At 44.3% G+C, this 26,320-nt stretch overlaps 1 protein-coding gene and 1 long non-coding RNA gene across 10 annotated transcripts in view; one reads left to right on the top strand and one right to left on the bottom strand.

Moving 5' to 3' along the window:
• The window catches only part of Kcnk2 (potassium two pore domain channel subfamily K member 2), a 188,471-nt gene that overhangs the window by 46,174 nt on the left and 115,977 nt on the right, over positions 1-26,320 (top strand). For 2 of the 8 annotated variants that reach the window (XM_063236715.1, XM_063236711.1), the window contains exon 2: positions 12,983-13,293. In XM_063236715.1, the coding sequence (XP_063092785.1) occupies positions 13,110-13,293 (184 nt within the window). In that variant the 5' untranslated portion in view covers positions 12,983-13,109. Of the gene's footprint in view, positions 1-9,104; positions 9,272-9,597; positions 9,923-10,055; positions 10,117-12,982; positions 13,294-26,320 lie in introns of those variants that run through there. The other 6 variants (XM_063236714.1, XM_063236712.1, XM_063236713.1 and 3 more) reach the window with 6 other exon arrangements.
• On the bottom strand, positions 555-10,537 carry LOC134473186 (uncharacterized). 2 transcript variants are annotated; one of them, XR_010043293.1, is made up of 4 exons: positions 8,904-9,030; positions 8,451-8,589; positions 5,736-5,900; positions 555-808 (listed from the first exon to the last, which is right to left on the bottom strand). It is a non-coding gene; the product is annotated as an uncharacterized LOC134473186 (long non-coding RNA). The 2 variants fall into 2 exon arrangements; XR_010043294.1 differs by lacking the exons at positions 555-808; positions 5,736-5,900 and adding an exon at positions 9,855-10,537 and having other exon boundaries at positions 8,336-8,589; positions 8,904-9,035.

The raw sequence follows: 26,320 nt of genomic DNA, 5'->3' as shown, positions 1-26,320 counted from the left end.
AATATTGACTCTGCTTACTCTCTATAGGGTACTATGCTGAGGCACAAGATAATAAGCCCTCGTTCTTTTGGGAATGTGTCTTAGTCTCATAGGCAGTGCTATAGATTGCATTGTTTCTCCTCCACAATAAATTTTTAATGAACTGAAGTCTTAGTCCCAATACTTCAGAATTATCGGGAAATAGAGTTTTTACAAAGGTACTTAAATTGAAACGGTCACTAATATGGATCCTAATCCAACAGGACTTGTATGTGTGAAAAAAAGGTGGTTTAGAAGAGGAGGCAGATCATTCAGGAAGAAAAAATAGAAAGATACACAGGGAGAAGACAGCCACAGCATTGGAACAAGGCCCCTATGAGCCAAGAGGAGCAGAATTGCTAGGAACCAGGACCGTGAAGAAGCAAGAAAGGATTTGCTCTGATAGTTCTCCACACATTGATTTCCACCTGTTTTCCAGAACCTGGAATGTGCATTTCTGTTGTTTTTGGCCACCCCAATTTTTGCTGTACTGTTACAGTGACCAAGGGAAAGGAACACAAGCAGTTACACACTAATCAGTAATTAGTGTGTAATTAATAATCAACACTAATCAATAATTGCTTTGCAATACGATGACAGGGTGGTGAAAGGCAATAGAGAGGGCCGTAAGAGTGCATGTGAAGGTGCGCAGGCTGATCTCACTTTGAGGCTGGGACTTTTCCAGACAAGGGGTGTTTAGCTGAGGTCTGAAGGTGTCAGTGGAATTTCAATCTTCCATGAATTTAACAAGTGATGAAGAAGACAGCTGGTTCCCAGGATGTGTGCAGCTCTGAGGTAAGGAAAAGGCATAGTCAAGAACCTGAGTTTAGCTGGTGACTGAAAATTGGGGAGCCTACTAAGGGGGACCCTCCACAGCACAGTATATTGGCTTGCTCAGCTGTGTTATTTCTGGCACATTACTTAACTTATGCGAGCATAGTAACTGTGTGGACGTCACGGAGTTCTCATGAGGATTAAATGAAGTAGTAAATCAAATGGTCTTAAAAGAAATACTGCATCATAGAGAGCCCTTAATAGGTGCTACTTACATTAAGATTTTTGTTCTTCTTATTGATAGGGCAAGCATATTCAGGGATGCCTTAGCATTGTGGCCTCCATCCTGAAGGCTATGTCAAATTAGGGCGCGATCTGAGCCAGGGCTTCAGGGCAAGCAGATTTCAGTTTTGAAAGTTTCATAGGCTGTGCTGTAGGAAATGGACTGGAGGTCCATGGGGGAATGGGCCTAGGTAAAAAAAAAAAAAAAAAAAAAAACCAGGGAGAGGTAACCAGGGGGGAATAGTAGCACCCCTGCCCTGGTCACTGTGCATAACTCATACAAATCCCATTACTATCTTTAAAAAAATTAGAATTTCACAAAAAAGTATTTACTTCTTGATGTTGGAGTTTTGTCATAGTAATTTTTTCACATAAATTTTCAAACTAAAAAATATACTCTGGGGTGATACAGATTTTTAATTTCAATCTTCCATGAATTTAACAAGTAGCCTTGGGTGAGCCTCTTGTGATCAGTATAGACACCAAAAGGTATAGGAGAAATTAAATGCTATATTTACTGTGAGGTCAACATCTTTGGTTACCGAGCACATTAAAAAATGTCTTTTGGAGACTCTAAATGCTCACATTGTCTGCTTGCTTTTTCATCACCTTTATGCTTTGTAGCTTCATTTTAGAAGGGAAATGGCCCTGGCTTGGGTTCACAAAGCTGTATTCAGTACTAAAAAAATTTGTGATCTCAGATGGCAAAATGCTAGATTAGCAAATGCTCACAGCAAATATAAGTTTTATGTAAAGCTCTGGACACACCAAAAATTCATTAGATAATGAAAGCCCTCAAGAAACATTGAAAAGGCTCTAATTCTTTCTGGATTTATGATTGAGTTTTTACAAAATGCATTATATTTGATATAACTGGCTTGTTTAATATTGGTAGGTATAACCATTATCTTACGAATTCATTGTGACTGGAGGTTTGACCTGTGAAAGCATGGTGGCAAATGTGAGTGTCTCGATGAATACTAGATAAACATGGACTTCTTAGCAATAGTTATTGTGACTCAGCTTTGAAAGGGGTAAGGATGGTTTCTCAGCCTTTTGGCTAAGAACAAACAGAAGGGGTAAGGAAACCTGGAAGAATTCTCTCTCATGTCAAATTAAGGGCAATATTGTTTGAATATATTCTAACAGAGTATCACTTTATAAGGGGTTCCTTTACAATTCCTGTTGAGCAAAATTATACATTAAAACACCAATTATTTTATATTAAAAATATGTATATTGTTTAAAGCACTGATTTTTGTATGTAAAAGTGGGGGTTTGAATCACATGCATTTTCAAAGCTAAAAATACATCATATTGGGTTGAAAACTATCATTGCAAGAAAGCAACTCTTGTTTCCATTTTAAAAACATCTTTTTTTGTATGTATGTATTTTTTCTAAAGTAACTACAAAAATCCACTAGGATATATTGTTGAGTGTTACATATTTTGGGGTGATTTTTACTTTTGTAAAATTAACTAACCCATTTTGATGAATTTTAAAAAGCACTCTGATAAAATGACATTTGTGTTTTCTTTTTCAGGGTGAGGTACCATAATCTGAAACTCTCTTAGCTTATTATGAAAACTCTATGATATTTTACTGGGTAGATATGGATGTAGTCACAGTTGTGTCCTCTGTCTAGCATGTTAACCTCATGACAAAGGTTTCACTTCTACACATTCCTAAAGGTTGACAAACACCTTTCTGGAATGTGAATACTAGTTGCATATGTGAATATACATTTATTTATCATCACTGGCACGAAACATGTAGATCATGTTGGAAAAGGAAAAACCTTTAACCTTCACACCTTTGAGATTACAAGTGGCAGTGGACACATGATAACACTGGCACCATTTGCAAACTGTGTCACCATCTAGCCCAGTTCTGCCTCTGTGCTGGAGGTGTCAGAGCTGATACACCCTGGATCCTGCCTCTCAAAGTGTGGTCCTCGGATGAGAACCATCAGCATCCCCTGGGGACTTGTTATTTATGCCAAAAATCAGGCCCTGACCCTGACATAAAGCATGAGAAACTCTAGGGCTCCGTTCTGCAACTGGGGTCCAGGTGACTTGTGTGCCGCTCAAGTCTGGGATCCTGAGCTGTCATAGCACTTGCAGGGACACTGATGACATCTCTGCTCTTTTTCCCATTCTTCCAGTAATTTCCACCTTCCCTTCCAGTTGATACACGCTAATATTTAGGATACGAACACTTTAGAATAAACAAGTTTGATCTATCTGTCTATCTACCTATCTATCCATCCCTCTGAAGTCAGACTAATGTTTATAGGTTTGCTTGGAATTGTAATCTTCAAGGTTATATATGATCTCTACTGCTGCATAGCAAATTTCTCCAAATCGAACCTTCTGAAAACAAGAAACACTTATGGTCTCACAGGTTTGAGGCCCAGGAATCTGGAACAACTTATTTGGGTACTTTTGGCTCAGAGTATCTCAGGAGGCTGGATTTGAAGCATTGTCTATGGTTATGGACTGGAGAAGTATCTGCTTTCATGTTCACCTTCATGGTAGCTAGAAGACTCCAGGAAATCTCCTCCAGGCTTCTTCATTTTTACCCTTCCACAGGGTTGCCTTATGACCAGGCTGCTGGCTTCCATGAGAGGAAGAGAGCCAAGAGCCAAGAAAGCCATAAGAAGGATGGCAGTCCTTTTATGATCTAATCATGGAAAGAGCACCTCATCACTGTGCTGTGTTCTGCTATTCAGAAGTGTGTCAGTAAATTAGTCCACACTCTCAGGGGAAATGCGCACCTCAAGGGCATGAATCTTGGGTGGAAGGAATTCACTTAGAGCCCATCACAGAGCTAAGTTATTTTGTTACTTTTTTCCCTCCCTGAATTGCAATATTTCAGTTAGGGCTCTTGAATTTGAATGTCAGAAATCTCAACACGAGTTGGTTTATACACCAAGAAAATATGGGTAGCTCAGGTGTGGTTTGACATGAGGGTTTGGCCACAGATAGTCAGTCATCTGGACATCTTTACTCTGTCTCCTCCCTATTGGCTCAGTCCTCGGGGACCTTCCTTCTTCTCTCCTGTTAGCACAGGAGCCTCCAGGGCTTTCAAGTTCAAAGTCAGGGGTGGAGAGAAGTCTTTTCTGAGAATTCCTGGCACAAGTTCATTTGGCTGAGTGGGTCACAGACTCATGCTTGAACCAGTAGGATGGCTGAGAAATCCTAACTCTATGAGCTGAGACCCAAGACTCACTCAGTCCACAACTGGGGATTTCTCCCAAGAAGCCCAGGAGATGTGAGAGCAGAGGTGATGCCTGAGAGTGACCACAACATATGGATATTTCACCTGCATGCTGCTGGTACTGTCCTCTCTCGCTGAGTCTGCAGTCAACCAGAACCCCTAGGAAGATGAGTTCCTCTCCATCACCCCCATTCCTCACACCTAATGGTTACCATAGAGCTCCACTGAGCTCTCCCACCATCCAGGTCATCATGGATCTCTCACCTGGGCCTAAGCAACAATGTCTACACTTCTTTGTCTATATGCTTACATTTTCTGTCCACCTCCTGTCTGCTCTGCATGTAGCGACCAGAGTAATTTAAAATAAATATGTCTGGTAAGACAAGATTTTGAACTGGAATCTCCATAACTGTCAGCCAAAATAAAGTTTTTCTTTTTATAAGTTAATGACCTGAGACATTTTGTTACAGGATACGATATCAACGTGATATCTCAGATAGATTTTCATTACAAGGGAGATTGTTGCAAGAGTCCAAAGTCCCATTAATGAAAATCCAGATTCTACAGGGCCTGTGCTCTGCCTGCCTCTCTGGCTTGAGCCCTCTCCACTGGCAACCCTCACTCTCCTAGCTGCTTCCCAGCTTCTCCTAGCTGCTTCCTTTGGCCATTTCATTGAGCTTACATCACACCTTTTCCTAATAACACATAGTGCTCAATACGATACTCATCTGCAGGACCCAGGTTTATTGTCGCTGCTTTAGATAGGCCTTTTGAAAGCTTCCAACATTTCACACCCTCAAAGACCCTAGTCATATTCTTATGATACTTTCAGAATTTTACTTTATAACTTGTTCAATTCCTACTCTCTCTGGACTATAAGATTTCTAAAGGTAGTGCCCTTGCTATATTCTCAGAGCTCCTGTTGAAGATGTAGTAGGCACTTAAAAAATTGATGAATTTGATTTATTCTTCCTTATTTTATAGCTGTGCAGTGGAGCTACCTAGAAGATAAATGAGTGGGAAAGTGTATTAGAGGGCTGGAATTGTTGGTGGTCTTTCTTAGTCAGGAACTCCCTGGTTCGTGGGGTTAGGCCAACTATAGGAGGGAATATAATTCTTTTGGGACTCTATATTGAACATACTGTCTCCCAAAGGCCAGTTTGTACAAGGCTTGGTCCCCCCGGATGGCAGTATTTGAGGATTCTGTGATGCTTTGGGCAGTAGGGCCTGGTGGAGGTGTTTAGATTATAGGAGAAAAGGTCCCCAAATGAGTCTATATTATTTTGGACAAGTGAATCATGAGCCAATTGGACGCTTTTTGTTTACAAAAACTGCTTGATACATGTATGGTAAATGTTTAAATTTTAAAAAGACACACTGCCATTAATCCTCCGCAAAACACCCTTTTTGGCTTTGAACACATTTATTCCACCATTCTTACCATCTGAGGCTGTCTTTCAGGAGTGTCTTCATGAGGTGCGATCAAAAATACAGTGAACACCCGTTGAAAGGCGAGCTTGCAAAAACATTGCTTTGTGTTCTGTTCCACCAGCTTTACTGGAGCTGGCATCGTGGCACTTCTGGCTCTTCCCATAGTTAAAATAACCTTTAAAAGCAAATGTTTCAAATCAATCCAGGACATTGAGCCTGCCATGACTTGCAGTGTTAGCACAAATAAAGACACTCAGGAAAGAAAATTTCCAGAGCTGCTTCATAAGGCAGAAGGAGCTATGGGGTAAGAGCGTTTGAAGTGGGGGAGGATTATGAGGGCATGCGGAGGGCAGTTAATCGGCAATGTGCTTTTCACTGTCGTATTTTTACTTACACATGCCTCATAGGTATAAGTTAAATTACCTCAACTATTTTGTTACAGTAAGGCGTAAGCTCCTATCTATAATATTCACTTTGATTTTTACAGTGATCGCAGGTAACTTCAGGAAATTACCCCTGCAGATTAGGAAACCGATAATTAGAGACAAAGTGATTCTTTAGACTCACAAGTTCAGAAATGTTAGAGGAAGGAGGACCACAGAAGTCTGACTTCGAAATCCCAGGAAGGGTTGGAATTAAGAAAAAAACAAAAACAAAAGAACTACTAGTGTACTCGCTGAACAAATTGTTTCTACTGTGACATTTTGAGTAGGTCAAGGTAACACAGCAAAATAAGCGTGAAAGTTAAGTCCAGTTGACCTCATACTGCTATCTGGGTCAGAAAAATAACTCTGAAGCACCAAAACGGGGGCAGTATAGATTTTGGGGAGTAATATTTCATTATATATTTCAGTTTCCTACCCATTAAAATAAGGTTAATAGCATTGAGCATTCTGCAGTATGGATGAAATAGAATCCACCTACCCTCCCTCGTGCTGTGACGGGATTTGTAAGCCTTGAGTAATGCGGGCATAGAATTAAACAGGACAAATCATTCCATGTCCTTGTATCTTCAGTTTCAGCGATACATAAACAGGTCTTTCCCTCTTATTCTGAACATTCCAAGTGTGTGTTTGGTCTGAGAAGGCTCTCATGGGGCCAGTGTATTGGAGCAGGTGCCGAAGGGGTTGCCCTCATTGTGAAGCTATAGTCATTGTGGGTGGTCCATTGGTGTCTTGTTCTTTCACTTTAGCTGGTTGGGGGTGATTCCTGCTATTATTACAAGGTGGAGTTTTGTGTTCTCTTCCTTTTCTTACATTTCCTTTTTCTTTTCTTATTCTAACCTCTTTCTAAGGTCCATCCTCAGCCACCCTTATCCTGAGTGCCCCATACATGCGTGATGTCTAATGAGGTCAGCTCCAGTGTCTTCCCTGACAGGGGAAATGCCAATCCAGCACCTAGAGTTGGCAGATGAGGGAAGCACAGGGTGGGTATTTAAATTGTGGGTTACCTCCCACCTCCCTTGCACACAGTAAGATCAGCCCACTATACCCAGGACCAGTGCTAGTAGTCTAGGTATAGTTAAACTGCAGAAGAACCAGACAGATTGAAGCGTGTGTGTGTGTGTGTGTGTGTGTGTGTGTGTGTGTGTGTAGAATTACTAAACTATTGAACAAAATGGAGAAAGTTAAAAAAGGGAGGATCATTTTGCCTGTCAAGGAAGCAAATTATTTTGAACACAGTGAATTCATCTCTTTTCCTATGTGTGTTTAAGATGTCCTAGCTCTTATCAGAGGGGCATCAGATAAATGATAATGTCAACTATTTACCAGCAATCACCTGGTCATTTGGAGGTTCCTCCTACATCTATCCAGCACCAGTCCTGATGATTATGGATAATGCAGTGAACAGGGATCTAATTCATGCCCTCACCAGCCTATGATCTGGCCTAAGGAAGGACACACAACATGGGAGTCCAAGTGGGCCTGAGATACAAAGGGTAAGACCTCAACTGGCAGCCTGGGCTCTAGGGAAACTTCCAGTAGTGTGGAAATCAGAAAGATGCTGCCCTCGATGGCTTTCTGGGGGCAAATTGCCTCGCCTGCACTGTTACTTAATCAAACACTATCTATATGTCCCTGGGAAGGTACTTTGGAGATATGGTTAACATCTACAATCAGTTGAATTTAAAGAAAGGCGATAATCCTAGGTAATCAGTAAGCATTTATGAGCAAGAATGGAGCCTCCCTGAAAAAGAAGAAATTCTACCCCTTGGCCTCTGGTCTTTGCTGAATTTCAACCTGCCAAATTGGACCACCAGATCCCGCAATGCCCCAGCCAATTGCTCCAAGTAAGTCTTTTATCATGTTTATATGTGTATACGTGTATGGTGTGTGTGTGTGTGTGTGTGTGTGTGTGTGTGTGTGTGTGCCGATCCAATTCCACAGTCATGTAAAATGTGAGGGCGGGCAAGAGAGAAAGAGAGAGAGAGAGAGAGAGAGAGAGAGAGAGAGAGAGAGAGAGAGAGAATATCAGTGAGCCCTGGAGATGAAAAAGAGAAGCCAGATCTTCAAGCAGTTCCCTGTGACCTGGGGACTTTGGGAGGATTTTAGGTCTGGGGCTGTGAAGATTAGATTTGCATTTTAGAAAGGACTGTTTCTATGGAGAGCAGAAGCGAAGCAAAACGTTTAAATTCGAGCAGGATTTATATTGGTCTTTTTTTTTTTTTAAGGGGAAAGAGGCACTGGATGTGTATTGTTAGTGGTGGGATCGGTGTGGCGCGGACCTTTCTACAGTCACGTCGATGGCTTTCCTTAGGAAGAGCTGCAGCCAGGGGGAAATACTCCAGCCAGGCTGCGGGGCTGGGAGCTAAACGCTGGTCCACAGCCGTGGGGTGGGAGGGTGGAGGTCAGCCAGGACTCCCGCTGAGAAAGTGGGAAGAAAGAGAAAGTTTACAGAGGGCTGAAAGTTCCGCTACCTCTAGCTCATCATACGGACCCACCGATCACGAGGCCAGCTTTTAACCTCCCCCGCCGGCTTCCTGCGGCCCCCGGGTCGCCGTGAGGTCAGCGATCGTGGTCGCGCCGCCTCCTCGAGCTGGGCGGGCTCTGTACCTGCGACCCCGACCCGGCCGGGAGCGCCGTGGGGGCGGGGGCGCCAAGTCAGGCTGAGGTCGGGGCCCCCATCTCTTCTCCTCAAGCCACCTCCGTCCCTAGCGAGGGGGCCTCGCTCCGAGCACCTGGCCGGGTTTCTGCGCTCCTCTCCATCCCTGGACTTCTTCGATCCAGCACCGCGAGGGCTGCATCTCCATCCTTTCGGTCCGGTTCAGGGCGATCGGCTGGTCAGAGCTGCAGGCCCAAGTCCTGCACCCCTGAAGGTGCAGGCGGGGAGGGCTGGTTGCCGGCGACTCCTCAACCTTTCCCAGGTGTAGACTGGGAGAGCCGGAGGCCCGCAGCCTCACACAGCTCCGGTTCTCGGCGTCCAAGAGGACGCGTCCCCGCATAACCCTGGGATGCATTGGGGCGCAGCAGGCCAAGGAAGACGCCCACAGGCGAGGGACTGGGGACCCTTGCTCCGAACCAGCGCCACACCCCACTGCTCTCCCTGGTAGGGGCTGCGACGAGTGCCCGAAAGGGAGCATGGGGAGCTGGCCGGGAGGGTGCGGGAAGGGGCGCGCGCGAAGGGAGGTGGCAGGTGAGCTGGGGCTGCTCCCCACTGCCGACCCCGGGGTGCACGCAGGGGAGGGTCTGGAAGGGCGTCCCGCTAGCGGGTGAAGGAGCCCCGCGGGGCTGGGGCCAGCCGAGCCGGGTGCTGAAAGCGCCACACCCCCGCGGCGGGGACGCACAAAGACATGCGAGGCGCGCGCACAAAGACGCCGGGGCGCTCGGCTGCTCCGCCCGCCCCACGGCCCGGCCAGCGCGGAGCCCGGGTCCAGCGCGCGGCTTCGGGGCAGCGGCAGCGGCGGCGGCGGCGGCAGCGAAGGCTGCGGGGTGGCGGGGACCCGGGCTCCGCGCTAGCCGGTGACCCGGGCTGGCCGCAGGCACGCGCGCGGGAGTGGCGGCTCTAGAGCCCAACTTGGCCTCGGCCTCGCCCTCTGCCCAGCCCGCCGGTGTCCCCTCCTTCCCGCGATTTCGTTCCTTCTCACGATGCCCCACGCCCCCTCCCGCGTCCAGCCCCGCTCTCTGCCCACCTTGTAAAACAAAGCCGGGGAAAATGCCTGCCCGTGCAGCTCGGAGCGCGCAGCCCGTCTTGGAATAAGTGAGTACAATGGCGTGTTGGTTAAAAAAAAAAAAAAAAAAGAAAGAAAGAAAGAGAAAAAAGAAAAAAAAAAAAAAGCAAAAAGAAAAAAAAAAAAAGGCTTCAAGTCCCTCTTTTCCCAAAAAGCATTTTGAATGCTGCATGCCCTATGCTTCCCAGCACCTGGCGGGAGAGACCCAGCTACACAGCAGGAGGTGAGACCGGGGGTCCCCCACCCTGCAGCCCAGGCGTGGCTGCGCGGGTCCCCTGGCCGCCGCGGACGCGTCCCATCTCCATTTCCCGTCCAGAGTGTTGGGTCGTAATCTGGATTTGTAAGCGAACCCTTCCCTGGAGCCTCTCCTGGACGCTTCTTCCCCTCTCCCGCTGGTGCCTGGGGTTTTTGCATCTGCTGGGGTGTCTGGGATCGGAACACCTGGGGAGAGTTTGCGATGCAGATGGAGGGTCAGTCCTGAAGAGTGGCCCACCGGCAGGTTGCATGGTGACCCTGGTCACACTTGTTGCCCATTGCATGGTGGGATATACAGTGGTGCTGAAAAAAAAAAAAAAAAGCTTCTTTTTCCTGCGGGGCAGTGTTCAGTTGCGGCAGGAGCAGAGACTCAGCTGGGTGAGGAGGATGAGGAGAGCCCGGTGATGAGCTGGGGGTGGGGAGGGGACCCTGGAGGTGCAGAGCCTGCGGTAGGGTCTGCCTTGGTCTCTGGGCTTTCTCAAACCTTGGAGATGGAAACCCAGAGGTTCCTCAGGTTAGAGCCAAAGAAAAGGCTGCTGTTATTTATTTATGTATTTATTTATTTCACTAGTTGCTGCCCTTTCTGTCTGCCAAATGTGCATTATATGCGTTTATGCTTACTAAAAAATAAGGCAACAGCTTAAGTGAATTAAACTCCTTGAGGAAATGTAATGTTTAATACACACACACACACACTCTCTGGCTCGCTCTCTTTCTCTCTCTCTACCTCCTCCCTCTCTGTCTCTCTCTCAAAAAAACAAAACAAAACAAAAATCTGACCTCTTTCCCTTAAAGGCTACAATGACAGTGCTTCAGTGAGCTCTCGGACTGGGATTTGGGAGCTTCAAGATTAACAGTCTTGGTGCTTGCAGATCCGCAGACTAGAGACCACTGATGTGGAAAAGCAGGAACAGGGAACACAGAGGATGCAGGGGAGAGGCTGGGCAAGGTTTCTTTGGGGAGATAACTGGAAGCTTCTGTGTGCTTTTCTGTTATTCTTATTTGCAAAAACGGTTAAGCTCTAGATTAGGAATTTTATTTTCACCCAGCCTCCCTAACCAGTGTGGGGGTGGTGCTGGCGAGTCTGCAGCTGACAGTGATCTTTAGCTATTACGAGCCCTGCTATTTTAAAAAGTATGTCTTGTGAAAACTAGAACGTGATAAACACACGCAGAGTGCCCATGTTGAATGAAGGTGCCTTCCTGTGTGTCATCGAGGTGTCTCCCCATTTGTGGCTGTTTTCAGAACAGGTGAATGGACAGGAGGGAGGCAGGTGCGTACCTGTGTGGGGAAGGCTGGCTCTTAGGGAATTGCTGGGATGGGCTGCAGGACTGATAGAGCTCTCCCAAGAATCAGGGGTCTTGTGTCTTTATCAGAATTATTCTGAGCTGTGCAGGTTGAGCACGCTCTGTCATCTGCCATGATTTTACATTGCTACTTCCATCTAGTGCTTCGGATGGATTTATACAGAAAGCTTTCAGGCGGCCAATGCAGGATGATGTTGTACATGAACTTGAAATTTGGTAACCAGTGTGGTGCTAGGCAAGAGGGCAGGACTATAGCCATGTGACAATTGGTGTTCTGTATGCCATGGTATCCGCCAGTAATTTTAGGTGGTTGGGTGTTTAGGTGCAGTTTCATGGGGATTTCTTGTATGTTTATCTAAAAAAGTGTGTTTCAGATTCAGGGTATAATTTTACAAAGCCTATATTATATACAACAGCAAGTTTGCTCATATCTAGCAATTATAGACTTTGAATTGATTTTTCTTTTTGAGTTGGAGTTTTTTTTTAAGTCCTATATCTTCTGACCTTTCTATCAACTCCTAGTTCAGTGTCGTCTTTGCAATTTAATGTTCTGTAGTAATGGCTTATTTCCCATTTAGCAATTGGAAGCCTAGTCATTCTTGCATTTTCTGAAAAAAATCAATTAATGATATTTTTGACCAGCTGAGATAAATAATAAATGGAGGTCGAGTCACCTGAGAGTATGTGGGAACTTGTCAGGGAACGCATGGATCCACTCTAATGGGTAGTCAGGTCTGCGCGGAGCCTCTCTAAGGTGTGAGTCGAAGTTTTAGTTTTCTTCTTATTTTCTTGCTGTTGTTCACTGTTGAAAAGGAAGACTCTTCATTTCTTGACTATCTATGATTGTGCCACAAGGGTTAGAAATGACTTACAGTTTTTAAACATGTCCGAGAATGAATGATCCTGCCACATCATCTCACTTGGGAAGAGAAGCACAAGCATAAATAATTGGACTGAGTGCTTTACTTACACCGTATTTTATCGGAAAAAATACGATTTCTCTTGAGTTGTGAGATTCAGATCACAAATTCTCTGATACTGCAATTTCTTATAAATTTTAAGATAGAGGGTATTTTTCATATTGATTTCTTTCGGTATAAAGTTCTTGAGAACAAGAATAAACTAGAAACCTTCCTTCACATTTGGAATTCCCCTTTGGTTCCACTAACTCTTAGGAGGGCAAAATGCTTTGGCTGATTTGTGTGATGGACAGATAGATATAAATATACAAATGAATTAGAAAGCCTTTGGGCATTGCTTTGTATTTTTAAAAGTGGCTTAGTATGACTCCTGTATTTTCCTTCCCTCTGGAACTCCAATGGCTGCAAAGAGCAGAATCCCAGCCCCCTTTCCTTGACCATATATAGGGTCCTGCATTCTCCAGTCAGAGCCCTTTTAGGTCAGGTTCCAGAGCCTCTGACAGGAGGACACTCGGTCCTGCCAGCCCTTGCTGACCCTTTCGGGAACAGCCTAGCCCATTCCCCTCCAGGCTCCTCGAACCTAACCCCCCTCTTCTGTTGTTATCAGTGGCGGCACCTGACTTGCTGGATCCAAAATCTGCCGCTCAGAACTCTAAACCGAGGCTCTCCTTTTCCACGAAACCCACCGTGCTTGCTTCCCGGGTGGAGAGTGACACAGCCATTAATGTTATGAAATGGAAGACGGTCTCCACGATTTTCCTGGTGGTCGTGCTCTACCTGATCATCGGAGCCACCGTGTTCAAAGCGCTGGAGCAGCCCCAGGAGATTTCCCAGAGGACCACCATCGTGATCCAGAAGCAGACCTTCATCTCCCAGCACGCCTGCGTCAATTCCTCCGAACTGGACGAGCTCATCCAGGTAACAGCTCCACAGGACTTGGACTCCCTTTCCTACAGGGGAAACAGTGAGGGTAGAGAAGGCAGTGCTGTTCTTGGTCCTGAGGTGCTGCTAGCAGCCCCCTTTGCCTCATGCTGTTTAGCCTGTGCCTCTTTCCCCGTCCGTCTTTTCTCATTTCGACCGCCATCTCTCCACTTTGTCTTCTGCCTTCTCATCTTACTGTTCCTTCTCGTCACTCTTCTCCTGCTCTTCTGTATTTCCTCTCCTCCTGTTTCCTTTCCCATTTCTCTGCCTTAGAACTGTTGGTGGACTTGGGGTTACCCTGGCGGAGACCCTCCTGAGCATCAGTTGCTGGGATGGTCCTTGCCACTGAGAAGTTTTCCTTGGGAAATGAGAGGGAGACAGAGAGCTTTGCCCTGGCAGTGGCCAGCACGAGACTGAAATGGTGGACTCACCAAGCTGGGTACCCCCTCGACTGCCAGGTTTTCTCTGCTTTAATTAGCCAAGGTGTGATGCTGTTCATTATCTCCGTTACCTGTTCAGATAGGTGCGCTAATTACTGGTGTTCTCAACCGAAGTAACTTACGTGTACACAGAATAAGTTTTTTGAATAAAAATTTACTTAGTTTTAATTCACTCTATAATAGCAGGAAATACAATTACGAAAAAACATTTGTTCTAAATTTAACCCCAAAAGGATTTGTAAATATCAGTGAGGGTTTTTGGAGATGACCGTATTCTTGCTGCAGATTTCTTTTGGATTAAACAATTCATTAGTCAAACAGAATCTCAGTCAAAAGGAAAGCCCTAGAATTTTCTTAGAAGAAGAGAAGTGGCTGGTTGTTGAAAACACTGTTATTGTCCACACATTTATTTTCCTGTCGAGTTTACTTCTTCTTACCGGGCTAAATTTAAATTGAATGGAAACTCTTAGTCAGCATATTCTTCTCATTTTATACTTGATTTCATGTCAATTGCCTGAGTTGGGATAATAGAAGGATTATTATTGTTCTTAATCCCATTTTAAAAATTCTTGGTACTTTAGTCTAATTTTGCCTTACTATGGTTTCCCAAAATGTTGTCTCTGCTCTTTATGACTATTTCCAGCTTGACAAGTTCTTGTTTGAGTTTTGTTGGAAGCTAATCAGAGCTAATACTGTCTGAGCCTTTTTTAGGTCCTGCCCTTCAGATATTTCCACATTCATCCATTGGACTTAAAATTTTTGTTTCAGTATTTCACTTTCTAACTTCCATATGGATTTAGATTTTGAACATGCTCTTCATGAACCTATCCACTCAATTCTTTACTACAGTTTTTAGATGATGGTGACATCTGCAGTAGTGTCAGTGAAATTGTCAGCTAATATGACTGTTTCTGCTCATCCCTTCTTTGATTCTGGATAAGGTCATTTCCACTTCCATCTCTGTGCCACACAGTCTCTTGAGTGCCTAGAAATCTTTCAAGAATCCCTGCTTGCCCTAGGTTTTAGAAGAAGAGCTCTTGGTCATCTCGGAGGACACATGGAGCTTACACTTTGGGATTCCATAGCATGTGTTTTTAACTCCATATAAGTGCTTTGCTAGAAGTGTTTTAAACAGATAATTTTCCACTCTAAGCTTTAAATGATCTATCTGGAAAGACGAAAGGGCACTTATCCAGCAGGGTTGCTTGAGAGGAAAGCATTGAGGTGCCCAGAAAGTGTGAGATTTTTTTGTAGCTGTTGGCCGCTATTTGTCTTCTCCTGGAGCCCTTTCCTAGGTTGTAGCTTCTGATTAGGTAGTTCCCCCCTGAGCATCTAAAATCAGGTGTTTGTTCTTGGGCAGGAAAAAAAAAGTGGAATATGAGGAAGTGTTAGGGGAAATTGTGTGAATTTGAAAAAAGCCTCACTGTACATTTCTACCTGGATTTATTCAGGGCTCTGAAGGTGACTTGAACATCACAGCAGGTAGGACCAATCTAATGGTCAATACTGATCATTTTTTACTACATTATTTTTGGAATAGGCATAAATGGATCTCCAAATGTGACCTAATTGTTTTATTTCTGTTCTCCATGGACAATCCATTTTCACTTTATTAATGGTCACTGCTGGTTGAGTAATTCTGCTTCCTAAACATTTGTTTTGTGCTTAATTTTCAGTGCAGGAGTTGCATATTATTTATTGGCATATCACTGACCTTTATCACCAGATAGTTTTAATAAATTCTTTTTCTCCTTGAATATGATTTATTCTGATAGAAGAAATCTTTACAGTGGCATGGTTTCAAGCATCAAGCCTGTACATAGATATGAAGGAAGACAAATGAGCCAGTAATCATTTATTAGAGTTGCATTTTGTGTACGGTTTTCATGAATTTCTACTTTTTTCCCCACTTAACTCATTTCCCCATTCAGTCCTCTCTTCAGTGTTCTGAGTTGGGTGTATCAGGCAGATGGATCATAGCACTAAGGGCTAGGAAAGTAAGACTCAGAAATTCCTAGCAATGGACCCTGGCAGTATTAATGGGATGAGAACACTTGGCTTCAGAACCTGGGGCTGGCATCAGTCCTGGGAGCCTCCGCTCTTTCAGGACCCACCTTCTTTCAGCGCTGAGGGAAACAGAGGGAGTGGTCAGCCATTCGTTCCTGTGTTGGTAGGGAGAGAATTCTGGCTTCTGTTATAGGGAAGGAGGAGGAGAGGGAATCAGACTGCAGGCCAAGGGCAGGTGTACCTGGTCTCGTCCTAGGTCCCAGGTTGGTCCTAACACCTCTGAGTGGCTGTAGTCACCATATTCTGTGCTCAGGTTGTGACAAAGATGGAGATGAGAGAATGTGGTGCTCCAGCCAGGGCAGCATCTGAGTCTCCTGTGCTCTGTGCTGTCTTTGATCACAATTCTCTAAGACAAGATCAAGGCTTCCCATGGTGGTCAAGACAGAGATTCTTTGCTGGCCCGATGATTTGGAGCAGTGTGATGTTTAGTTCACACCAGTCAGGACAGGAACACGCTCAGAAATGGTTCCAAGACACATGGATCCCATAAACAGTAGCCAAACTGTGACAAACACTTACTATGTGCGATGCATTGTTCTAGCCCTGTATACATCTTATTTCATTCTCTTAAACGAGCCTAAGAGGCAGGGTTTTATTTTTTGCACTTAATAAATGTGGGCACTGAGGCCGGGGGAGCTTGATTTTCCAAGAGTACACGATGGTAGAACTGTTGTTCGAACCTCAGCAGACTCTAGAGCTCATGCCCTTCCTCCTGTGTTGCTGCCTCTGCATAGACCTTCTGGAGGCTTCCGTGGCCTCCCTGTGTATTCCATGCGTTAGAGCACAATGAACATTAAATTACAATCCTCCATGTGTGGTGGTACATGTGACATCTCTCCCTTTCCAGCCCTGAGAGGATAAGACCTGGATTTAAGTGTTGTTCCTGGATAACAGGATCATGGGCAGGGTTCTGTTAGAGTGCGGTGATCCAGTGGAGGGCTGGTCATGTGAGACACACCTAGTCTTCCATGTAGTTACTTCCATGTTTGAGGAATCAATTTGGGAATTTACAAGATAGGAAAAACATCTACAATTTATGCATTGGTAATAAAAACACCTTATGAGATACTTTTTTTTTTTTAAAACACAAGTTTTGTTTTTAAAGAACTTGAACTCCGTGTTTTTTCTGAGTAAAGAGACCGACCTGTGTAGGGAGACCTGGTGACCTCAGGTCCTGGTCTGCACAGTCTTTTGGGTGAGGGGATCATGATTTTTGGACTGTTTCTTCTTTTCTTTTTAGTTCATTTGGTGACATTTATTAAGGAAGCATTTGCTTCTTTGCTGGGTACGAGGCCAAAAACAGGGATGGGAAAAGCATGATGTTTCTCAAGGTACCGCAGTCCGTGGAGACTGCAATCCATACCACTGCCACCAAATTCTTGCAGATAGAAGCTGGCAAGGCCACAGACAGAAGTCTGGGGGAAGCGGGAGAGGTTGACCATTTGATGACACAGGAAGTTGCAGAGCAGAGGCGAAAGGGGGACAGGATTGTCAGGGTGCTGGGTACTGCGCTCAGGATGGGCTGCAGATGCAGTGGAGGTAGCCTGGAGGCTGTGGTAATACCCAGTGGAGATGAGGGCCTGGAACGAAGGCAGTACAGTGGAGTTGGGCAGCATGGTGAGATCCTGGATATATTTTGGAAAGAGAGCCTGCAGGGCTTACTGATGGGCCAGAGCACAGCACTGGGCAGGAATCAGGTTACCCCCTTGGTTTTTGTCCCTAGAGTGTGCTAGGGAAAGAAAAAAAATGCAGGGTGATTCACCGGAGTGTGAGGATCAGGGCCATCCTTGAGCAGGGCCAATAGAGTGAACCGAGGCTGCTCGCAGCACACCCCAGACGTGGCGTCACCCTGGGCCTGCCCTCTTCCCCGCCCCGGGTGTGAGTACACCTTTGTGGGTATGTGGTTGTGTATAAGAAGGTACCCAGAGGTGCTGGAGAAGTTCTTGTCCTTAAACATGCCTTCCTAGAGTGTCAGTAACACAAGAGTTTAAATAATCAGCCATCATTTTATCCAGTTTTATGGTCAGTAAAAGTTTTTACAGAGCACACGCAGTGCGGATTGCTGTAATCACTGCAGTGCAGAGGGGTGGAAGGCGAACATTCTTGCCCCCACCAAACTTGCATTTTGCTGGGGGAAGACAGCATGGTAGCTGGTGATAACTTTCAGGAAAACAGAGAAAGCCGTGGGGAGGGATGCAGCCTGATGTGTGGTGTGGGTGGTTCGTTGCGGGTAAGGTCACCAGACAAGCTTCTCTAAAAAGGTGGCTTTTATGGAAAGAGAGGCAGGGAACAAAGCAAATGGTTGGGCAGAGCAGGTCCAAGGGTCCCTTGCGGACAGAGGTGATGCATTCTGGCAGGGGTGGAGGGTGGGGAGAAGATGCTGTACAAACACTGGGAATGCTCGGAGGCTCTTGTAATCATCTGGCAAGATGAGGCTTCTTGAACCAAGGTGGTGGAGTGGATTTCGGAGACATCAGAGTATATTTTGGAAGGGCCTGATGCATGGTACATGAGAAGAGGAATCAAGGATAACCTGTTAATTTTTCTTGTAAGGAACTAGAAGATTAGGGCTCCTATTTTCCTGCAGTGGGCAGGGGTGTAGAAAGAGTTAGTCTGGACAGCCATGCCAGGAGCCTTATTTTGGGCATCATGCTGACAGCATCAGACAGATTTTGGTTATGGAGGGAGGTTTATTGGACACCAGATGACAGTGCTGACAGCCCCTGTAGTTTTTTGGTGAGTAAAGGATGGCGCAGAGCACAGCACCCAGATGACAATGTGTCACAGGCATCACAGACAAAGGCTGCGTGAGAGCAGCTCCAAGGTCCTCTGTGCGAGTCCTTTCCCTAGCTTGCTTCTGCCTTGGTCAGGAGTCATGGCTGTGTGTGTGAGCATTTCTGTTGGCCCAGGGTCCTCTTCTGATGGTGACTGCATAGCTGAATTCTTCCACAGAGCGGGCTCGAGTGGAAGAGAGCCCAGGACTCTCACTGACACCAGGTCACCTGCACTGAGGGTGATAAGCCCGGCCCCTAAAGGTGGAATCAACCTCCCTGAAACTCTTCAGGCCTTGGTTCTATAGCAGTCCTGTGATGAGTATGTCTCAAGCTCTGGTCAGAGGTCAGGGTTGGAAGACGGGTTCAGCAAACCAGCTCAGGCTGATTCTAAGTCAGCATGGCTATGGTTGAGCTGGGATGCTTACTACAGTATCAAAGTAAATATGTTGAGTGAGAAGCTGCAAATGTGTTTGGAGTTTGGGGGAGAAGCCAGTCTGAAGGTGCGTATTGGGAAGTTATCCATGTCTAGAAGGTGTTTCAAACCCAGATGCTACGGGAGCACCCCCAGAGCACTCAGGCAGGCTGAGATGAACAGAGGTTCTAGTCCGAGCCAAGAGCTCTTCTGTGTGCAGAAGTTGCTAAGGCAGAGAATCCAGAATAGAAGTAGGTGATTTATGATCTACGATTTCAAGAGTGCTTCTCATGTTGGGGAACTTTATTACCTTATGTGCTCAGGTTTCTAAAGAAGTTTTATTTTTCCTTGCTTTTAAAGATCTTTTAAAAGAAATATTTAAGAAGCACATTTCTGAATGTGAGACCCATTGAATGCACATGGGTAGGGAACCCATTTCTGTTTTGGGTCGTGACTGTCTTTATGGCACGTAAAGGGGGGTTGGTCTGCTGTATAAGGAGCAAACTTAGGCATGGCTGTCTGTGGCAGTGAGTGACACTGCATGATTGTATACACAGTGGCTTGGTGACTGTCATTGTAGCATCTGTAAGCACCTAAATATTTTTAAGATTTGACCTCAGTGTAAGAAAGAATAATTTTAAAATTATCTAACCTATCATTTTATCAATAATGAGTCCAGAATGAGTCTAAAATGCTTTCTTTTCCTACCAATGGTCGTATTCATTTTGTTTAACAATGTACAGCAAAATATAGATCTTAGGGCTGTAAAAAGATGGCTTGCAAAATGTCTAATTATTCTATAAATACTTTATGCACTTCAAGCTAATTTCTGGAAGGAGCACTTTTAAGAAGTGGCATGGATAGCTTTCTTACATGCGTGTTACCCCAGTAGCTTTGGTTGGTTTACTGGATTAATCAGGTATCACATAACTATCAATGTTTCAAAGATGAGAGGTCTTAAGAGGAAATTGGGCTGCAGAATAGTCTGTGGAAATCTTAAAAGACCTGTCAGTTTCTAATTTTCATGGAACATTCCATGTGCTCTTTTCTTAGCACATGGAATAACCCGTTCTTACTTTATTCCCTACCTATGTGTTCACACTATCCTGACCCTCACAATCAGAAGTTTGGAAGAGCTTACTCTGTCTTGTGTATCAAGGAAAAATTAAAGTGTTCTCATATACTTGTTTCCTGATAATATTTAAATTTTTATTATAAAACATCAAAATTGTTTGTCAGAAAATAATTTGAAGAACACATGAAAGTTAATTAAGTAATATTGGTAAATAATTTATAAAAGTACAATACGAGAATTATGTGTCAATGAATTGTAACTCAAACCAAAAAGGAATCTTATTTTAAAGTAATAGTGAGTCATTGGATAGATGGAATAGATATTTGAGGATGAATGGAAATTATCCTGGATATATATGTTAATATATTAGAAGATACTTTTTGTCTGACCATTTAGTTAAAATAAAAATAAAATTCAAAGGGAAAGCACAGGTGGATCGACAATACTAGAATGGGGCCCGCGGAGCATAGAACTGTTCGTGGTGATTACGACAGTGGCTGTGGAACTCTTCAGACTGGACATTTCATGGGTTTTTATTATATAATTATTACATACTATTTTATATTTTAAGATACATCTCTTATTGCATGATCTATTCTCACCTCCTTGAAAGTGCACATGGCCATTTGCAGTTGTAAAATGAAGCAACCGAGGCGAAATGCCTTAATTCAGAGCAATCCCAAGCAGTACCTGCACCAGGCTTCTCCTGGGGACTCTGTCTCCAACAGTGATTTGTGAACATGTGCCATGCAGAACCTGCCTGTCAGAGACACCTGCGTTAGTTGGTTTTTGCTGGTGTAGTGAAGTGCCTCGGGCAGGCACTGATGAAGAAAAGAGGTTGGTGTCACCCACAGTTTTGGAGGCTCAAGCACATGGATGGCACTGGCATGGTTGTGGTTCTGGTGAGGTCCTTGCAGCTGCGTGACATCATGGCAGCCATGAATGTGAGAAGTGACAGCATCTCGAACAGGAAGCCTGAGAAAGTTGGGTGGGACCAGGCACAGGCCACCATGATGGCCCTGTCTTAAGAAAGACAGTCCCAGATTAGTCCCCTGGCATCTAAGGAAACAACCCTCTTTAGCTAGAGATATTAAAAATGGCACAGTGTTCAGGGACATAGCTGAGCAGCCCAGTGTGTGCCTGGCAAGTGTGAGGCCCTAACTTCGACTCCCTTTGGCAAGCACAAAATCCTGAGTTTGATTCCAAGTCAAAAAAAAAAAAAAAAAAAAAAAAAAAAAAAGCAGGCACAGAAAGCATTAAAATTGTGTAACTGCCACTTAGGTGACTTGAATGCTTATCTCTGCACCGAAATTACAGCCTGTTATCTTGTTAGTTTTTTCCATCCTGGACTCCTCTTTGATCTAACTCTGCACACCAAATCTGATGCATGAGCTGTGCATCTTGGATACGCTGGCTTAATTTTAAGATTATGAACCCAGTAAACACTGTGTATGGTGTCTCCATGCTCCCTGCCACCATCAGCAGCAGAAGACACAGCAGGTGTGTAGGAGTGAAGGCAAAACGCACACCTACGCAGCACAAGAGCTCCGTAATAAGGCCGCGAAAGGGCAGCTCAGATACCAGGCTAAAGCTTGGGGTGGGGGCACCAGGCAGACCAGAGGAGGAAGCTAACTCAGAGGGCATTAGGAGACGCGAGGAAAGGAGCCAGGCGGGCTGAGGGAAGCAGCTGCAGGCACAGAGGTTAGCGTTTACTCGGAGGAAGGTTGACTGTAACCCTCTTCGGCTTTTCTAATAGTCACAAGGTAGTAAGAGTTTCTTGTGCAAACTTTGAAGAGTACAAGAAGGTCTAAAGCAGAAAGGAAGCACTGGAAATTCCTCCATGCCTGGGCTCTCTTTAGGCACATAAACACATTTGGGTGTACCGAGGGAAGTGTGTGTACACACGTATGTGCATTTCCACACTTTGTCTTATGCACATGAGGTTACGGGTACTTGCTGTTTTGCTCTCTCTGCTTTTCCTGGACTCTAATACAGCAGTTGATTCAGGAATATCCCGTCTTCTGTTTATTAACTTATGTAAATGCTGGAATTGAACCTGTATGCGTGCTGAGCGCATGCACTACCACTGAGCTGAACCATCAGCCTCTCTGTCTTGTTTTCTGATATGAACTCTAATGGTTTGGACTGAAAGGACTGGAAACAGATGGGTATCAGCCTGTGCTGGGGCTCCAGGGTGGTGTGTGGAACCTCACCTGGAAAGCTGTCTCTAGTAGAGTGATTCTAAGGGAACTTGTGACATGGGATATTTTGAATTCATAGGTATTGGTAGACAACACAATCACGAACTATCATAACACATTTGTAAAAATATTTGGGCATGAAGACAAACCAGTGTGTGGACCATAGAGTTCCTGCAAATAGAGCATCCTGATGTTTGGGCTTACAATATTTGGAGATTTCTCTGCTTTCCCTGTCTTCTGTACAAGTGAGGTCTCCTAGTCATCCTGGTTATACACTCTCTTCTTCTCATCTTAGCATTTTCAGTCTTTAGAGTTCTGTCAATAAAGCTACTGCTTTGCCTTCTGGCCTCAGAGAGTGGAGCTTGGGTCCTTATCGAGATTAATGGGATTAACGCCAGGATGGAAAACTGAGTGTCTGGATGAGTGAGCTCTGTCTTAGAGCTCTGCTTCCAGCAAAGGGCAAGCAGGCTGATTAATAGATCAACAGAGTAGGAAAGGGATTTCACCTAGAGACATGTTCATATAAACCTAAGAGAAAGAGACAGAGAGACAGAGATGGAAAGAGGCAGAGAGAGACACAGAGAGAAAGAGAGAGAGGGAAAGAGGGAGGGAGGGAGAGAGATGTTTTGCAAAAGGGAAGGGGACCAAGAAAGGGAGGAACGAGAGGGTCAGTGGAAGTGTGAAGATGTGTTATGGCCATGCAGCAGGTCCCTGGGAGGAAGCATTATGTACTGAGATGTGCACTAATAAAAATAAAGGTCTTACACATCTGCATCTGCAGGCACTAGGAATAGTGACCTTAACTTGCAGAGTGCGGTACAGTTCGACCCATCATACATGTATGTTTGTCATCTATACGTCATGCATGTATGGTGCCAGATATTAATGCACTGGGTGAAATGTTTTAGCAAGCCATGTAAAAACAGTCTCGACAAGTGTAGTGGTCACAAAACAAGTTTTTAACTTGGTAGCCGTGGTTTCCTCCCCAGGTTAGAACTTACAGACCTGCTCTTCTTTCTCCGTTCCTTCTCCTCTCCTCTCCTTTCTTCTCCCCTCTGTTTCCCTTTTTTCTTCTTCTTTCCTCTTCCCCTTTCTATTCCCAACTTTCTGTCCTCTCCTTCCTTCCCCTCTTTTGTCTTTTCTTTATTTCATTTAAAAAAATCTTAAGCATTTCCTGTGTTATTGGCTATCTCTTTCCTTTGGGGGTGTGACTTTTAACAAAGAAAACATATATTTTTGGAAGCTCTAAAATTGCATGATTTTCCTGCACTCTGCTATCTTGTTGAATTCATTGCTGTGCTTCATTCTGATGGATTTAAGACCAGTAAAGCACTTGTGTTAATTTCTGACACGTTCTGGGATGGATGACAGCAGATACACTTTAACAAAAGTTCTCCAGTGGATATTGGTTCTTTGTGGTATTGGGCTAGAATTGTAAAGGTTACTGTAGGCTTCTTTTAAGGTGAATGTTAGGATTTGGGGACAGGTAAAATAAGCACAAAATTCTTGTGGTCCTTTGGTCCCCATGGCTCATTCTCATGGTCAGCCTGTGGCACTGGGAACTGGAACTTCTGGGGAAAAAATGGTGCCTTCTTTCAGTCATTCAGCTGGGGGCTTCTGCTCCATGGCCCCGCTAAGATTTGGACCATAAATGTCTCCCAAAGGGCTGCCGTTAAGAGCTCATTCCCTAGTGTGGTGCTGGTTGGAGGTGATGGAATTGTCAAGAGGTCAGATCTAGAGAATCTTTGGGCCATGGGGGCTGTGCCTTCGCATGGGATTGTGGGACCCTGGTTCCTCCTCTTTCTCTTTTGCATCCTGGCCATCACATGAACAATTTTGCTTTTCCATCTGCTTGCGTCCATGTGCTGTGTCTTTCTGCAAGCTCAAAAGCACCAGGGCTCATTGATCACAGACTGGACTTCCGAAGCGGAGAGCCCAAATAAACTTTTTGCTTGATAAGTTTATCATCTCAAGTGTTGGCGGTAGTGATGGAAAACTGACTCACACATACCGCATTAACTCTTATTTTATCACTGACTAAATATCCACACACGATTGGTGACGTCCTTATTAGAAAGCAGGTGAAATATTTTCCATCTCTTTCAATTGTTTCTCTGCTTTCCACTTGAATAACACAATTATCTCAAGAACAAGAGTGCATCTAGGTTGTCATTTCTAGTCTAACGTGGTACCAAGGGAGGCTGAAAACAGTTTCACAGCTTTAAAAAGAAGGATTGCACCCAGAGCATTATGATATAATGAAAAAAAATCCCTCAAGGATCTGATACTCACAGGCTTAATTTACCTACACATTTTGAATTTAACTGTATTTTAGCTTATACCTTCTCCTGAGATAAGTGTTCACATTATGCTAGGTAAAGTTTTCCATTTTTGTTTGATCTTTTACACATTATATCCTCTAGGTTTTAAGCCATTTTCTTAGTGAGTTTGTGAATAAAGCCATATATAATTTCCTCCTAAAGACGGGGACATTGAGGTAGATGTGGTGACCCACGACTGTGATCCCAGCACTCTAGCAGGCCAAGGTAGGTTTGCAAGTTGGAGCACAGCCTGGGAAGCTTAGGCTTAACAAGATCCGTCTCAAAATAATAAAAAAATTTTAAAAAGGCTAAAGATAGAGCTCAACGCAAAGACCCTTGGTTCAATTCCCAGGGTCAGAAACCTGACATTGTCTTTTTTAAAAAAAATCTTCATTTTCTACTGTATCTAGAATTCATTCTTTCTCAACACATTGTGTTTTTGTAACCCTTGATCATAGGTGTCTCAGGTCTTTCTACTAGTGTTGTTTTTAATCTCGTCCATGACAGTTTCACTGTCCCTTTATTATTTTCATTGTCTTGTTCAGAGCTACATTCTGCTCAGTTCAAAGCATGGTAAGTGCCAATTAGTAAGGTGGGCAGGATTCCAAAGAGGAGGAATCACCGGTTAGCACAGCAGTGGCTTTGTGTTTTCTTTCTTTCTCCTTCTTACTCCTGCTCTAGTGTCGCTGAGTGTCCTCTGTGTTGGTATTACTGGATGATGTCCTTGGCACTCATGATGCTGCTAGGGTCTCCTTCTAGGTCACATAGACCATGATTTTAAAGGGTAGCCTGGTTATTTTCTCTCAAATTTCTTAATTTTCACATGACCAGGAGAGACCTCAGCTCTCATTCATCTGTCTCTTTTCCCTAGCTTCTGAGACTTTAAAAATTTAATTGAATATTGGGCATTTCACAGTCTTAAAGATCATAGTGATATTTCTAAGCTTTGATGTTTCCTCTCTAATATTAAATTAAAACATTGTAGAAAAGATGCCCAGCCTTCTACTTAAAGCTTCAAATATATACTTCTTAGATACATATTTTTAAAGCTGTTATCATTCTTCCTTATAGATCTGTTCCCAAACATATTCATTAACACAGGAATCTATTTTATCAGTTGCCAGCAAATGCTCTTCAGGACTGCTTAGTTTTTTACAAATTGACTTTTCTTTCAGTTCTAGTTCATCTTTTCTTATTAGCTATGGTATTGGTAGAACCCTTTTACCTTTCCTGATGGTTAGTCAGACTTGCCTGTGTGTTCAAAAATGTTATCTTTGTGTGCTTTTACTCTATTTGACTTTCAGATTTTCTTAGGAAACTCAGATTTCTTTACAATTGATTATTAAATGTGAGGGGGAACTCTTGTCAGAGTATCCATGGCGCTGAGGTTGATTCAAAGTACCAATGTGCGTGTGCTGATTGGGTAAGAGCTTATGGTCTTTCAGAGGCACCTAAAGGGTCAGAATGTATCAGAAACTTGCAGAAGCACAGTATATAATATGTTCTCTGGCAGCCTACGGGTGAAGGGAAGCTTAGGGAAATCAGGAAATGAGCGTCTAGGTGGAGGAAAAGGAGGTGGACCTCAGTAGACACTACCACGTGATTGCTGGGGTTACACTGAGACACATTTTAGGAAACTGCCTTTACTTCTCACATTTTTCCATTTTTAAGGTTCCAGCTTAGTTCCCTAGAAGTTGTATAGTTTGTCTCCTAGAGAGATATACACCCATCTTA

Source organism: Cavia porcellus, unplaced genomic scaffold (genome assembly GCF_034190915.1).
Source record: "Cavia porcellus strain 051 isolate PalLab524CR breed Dunkin Hartley unplaced genomic scaffold, mCavPor4.1 scaffold_26, whole genome shotgun sequence".
NCBI classification, from domain to species: Eukaryota; Metazoa; Chordata; class Mammalia; order Rodentia; family Caviidae; genus Cavia; species Cavia porcellus.
The sequence above is the reverse complement of the archived record's forward strand: the minus strand, read 5'-3'. Positions and strand labels throughout refer to the sequence as shown.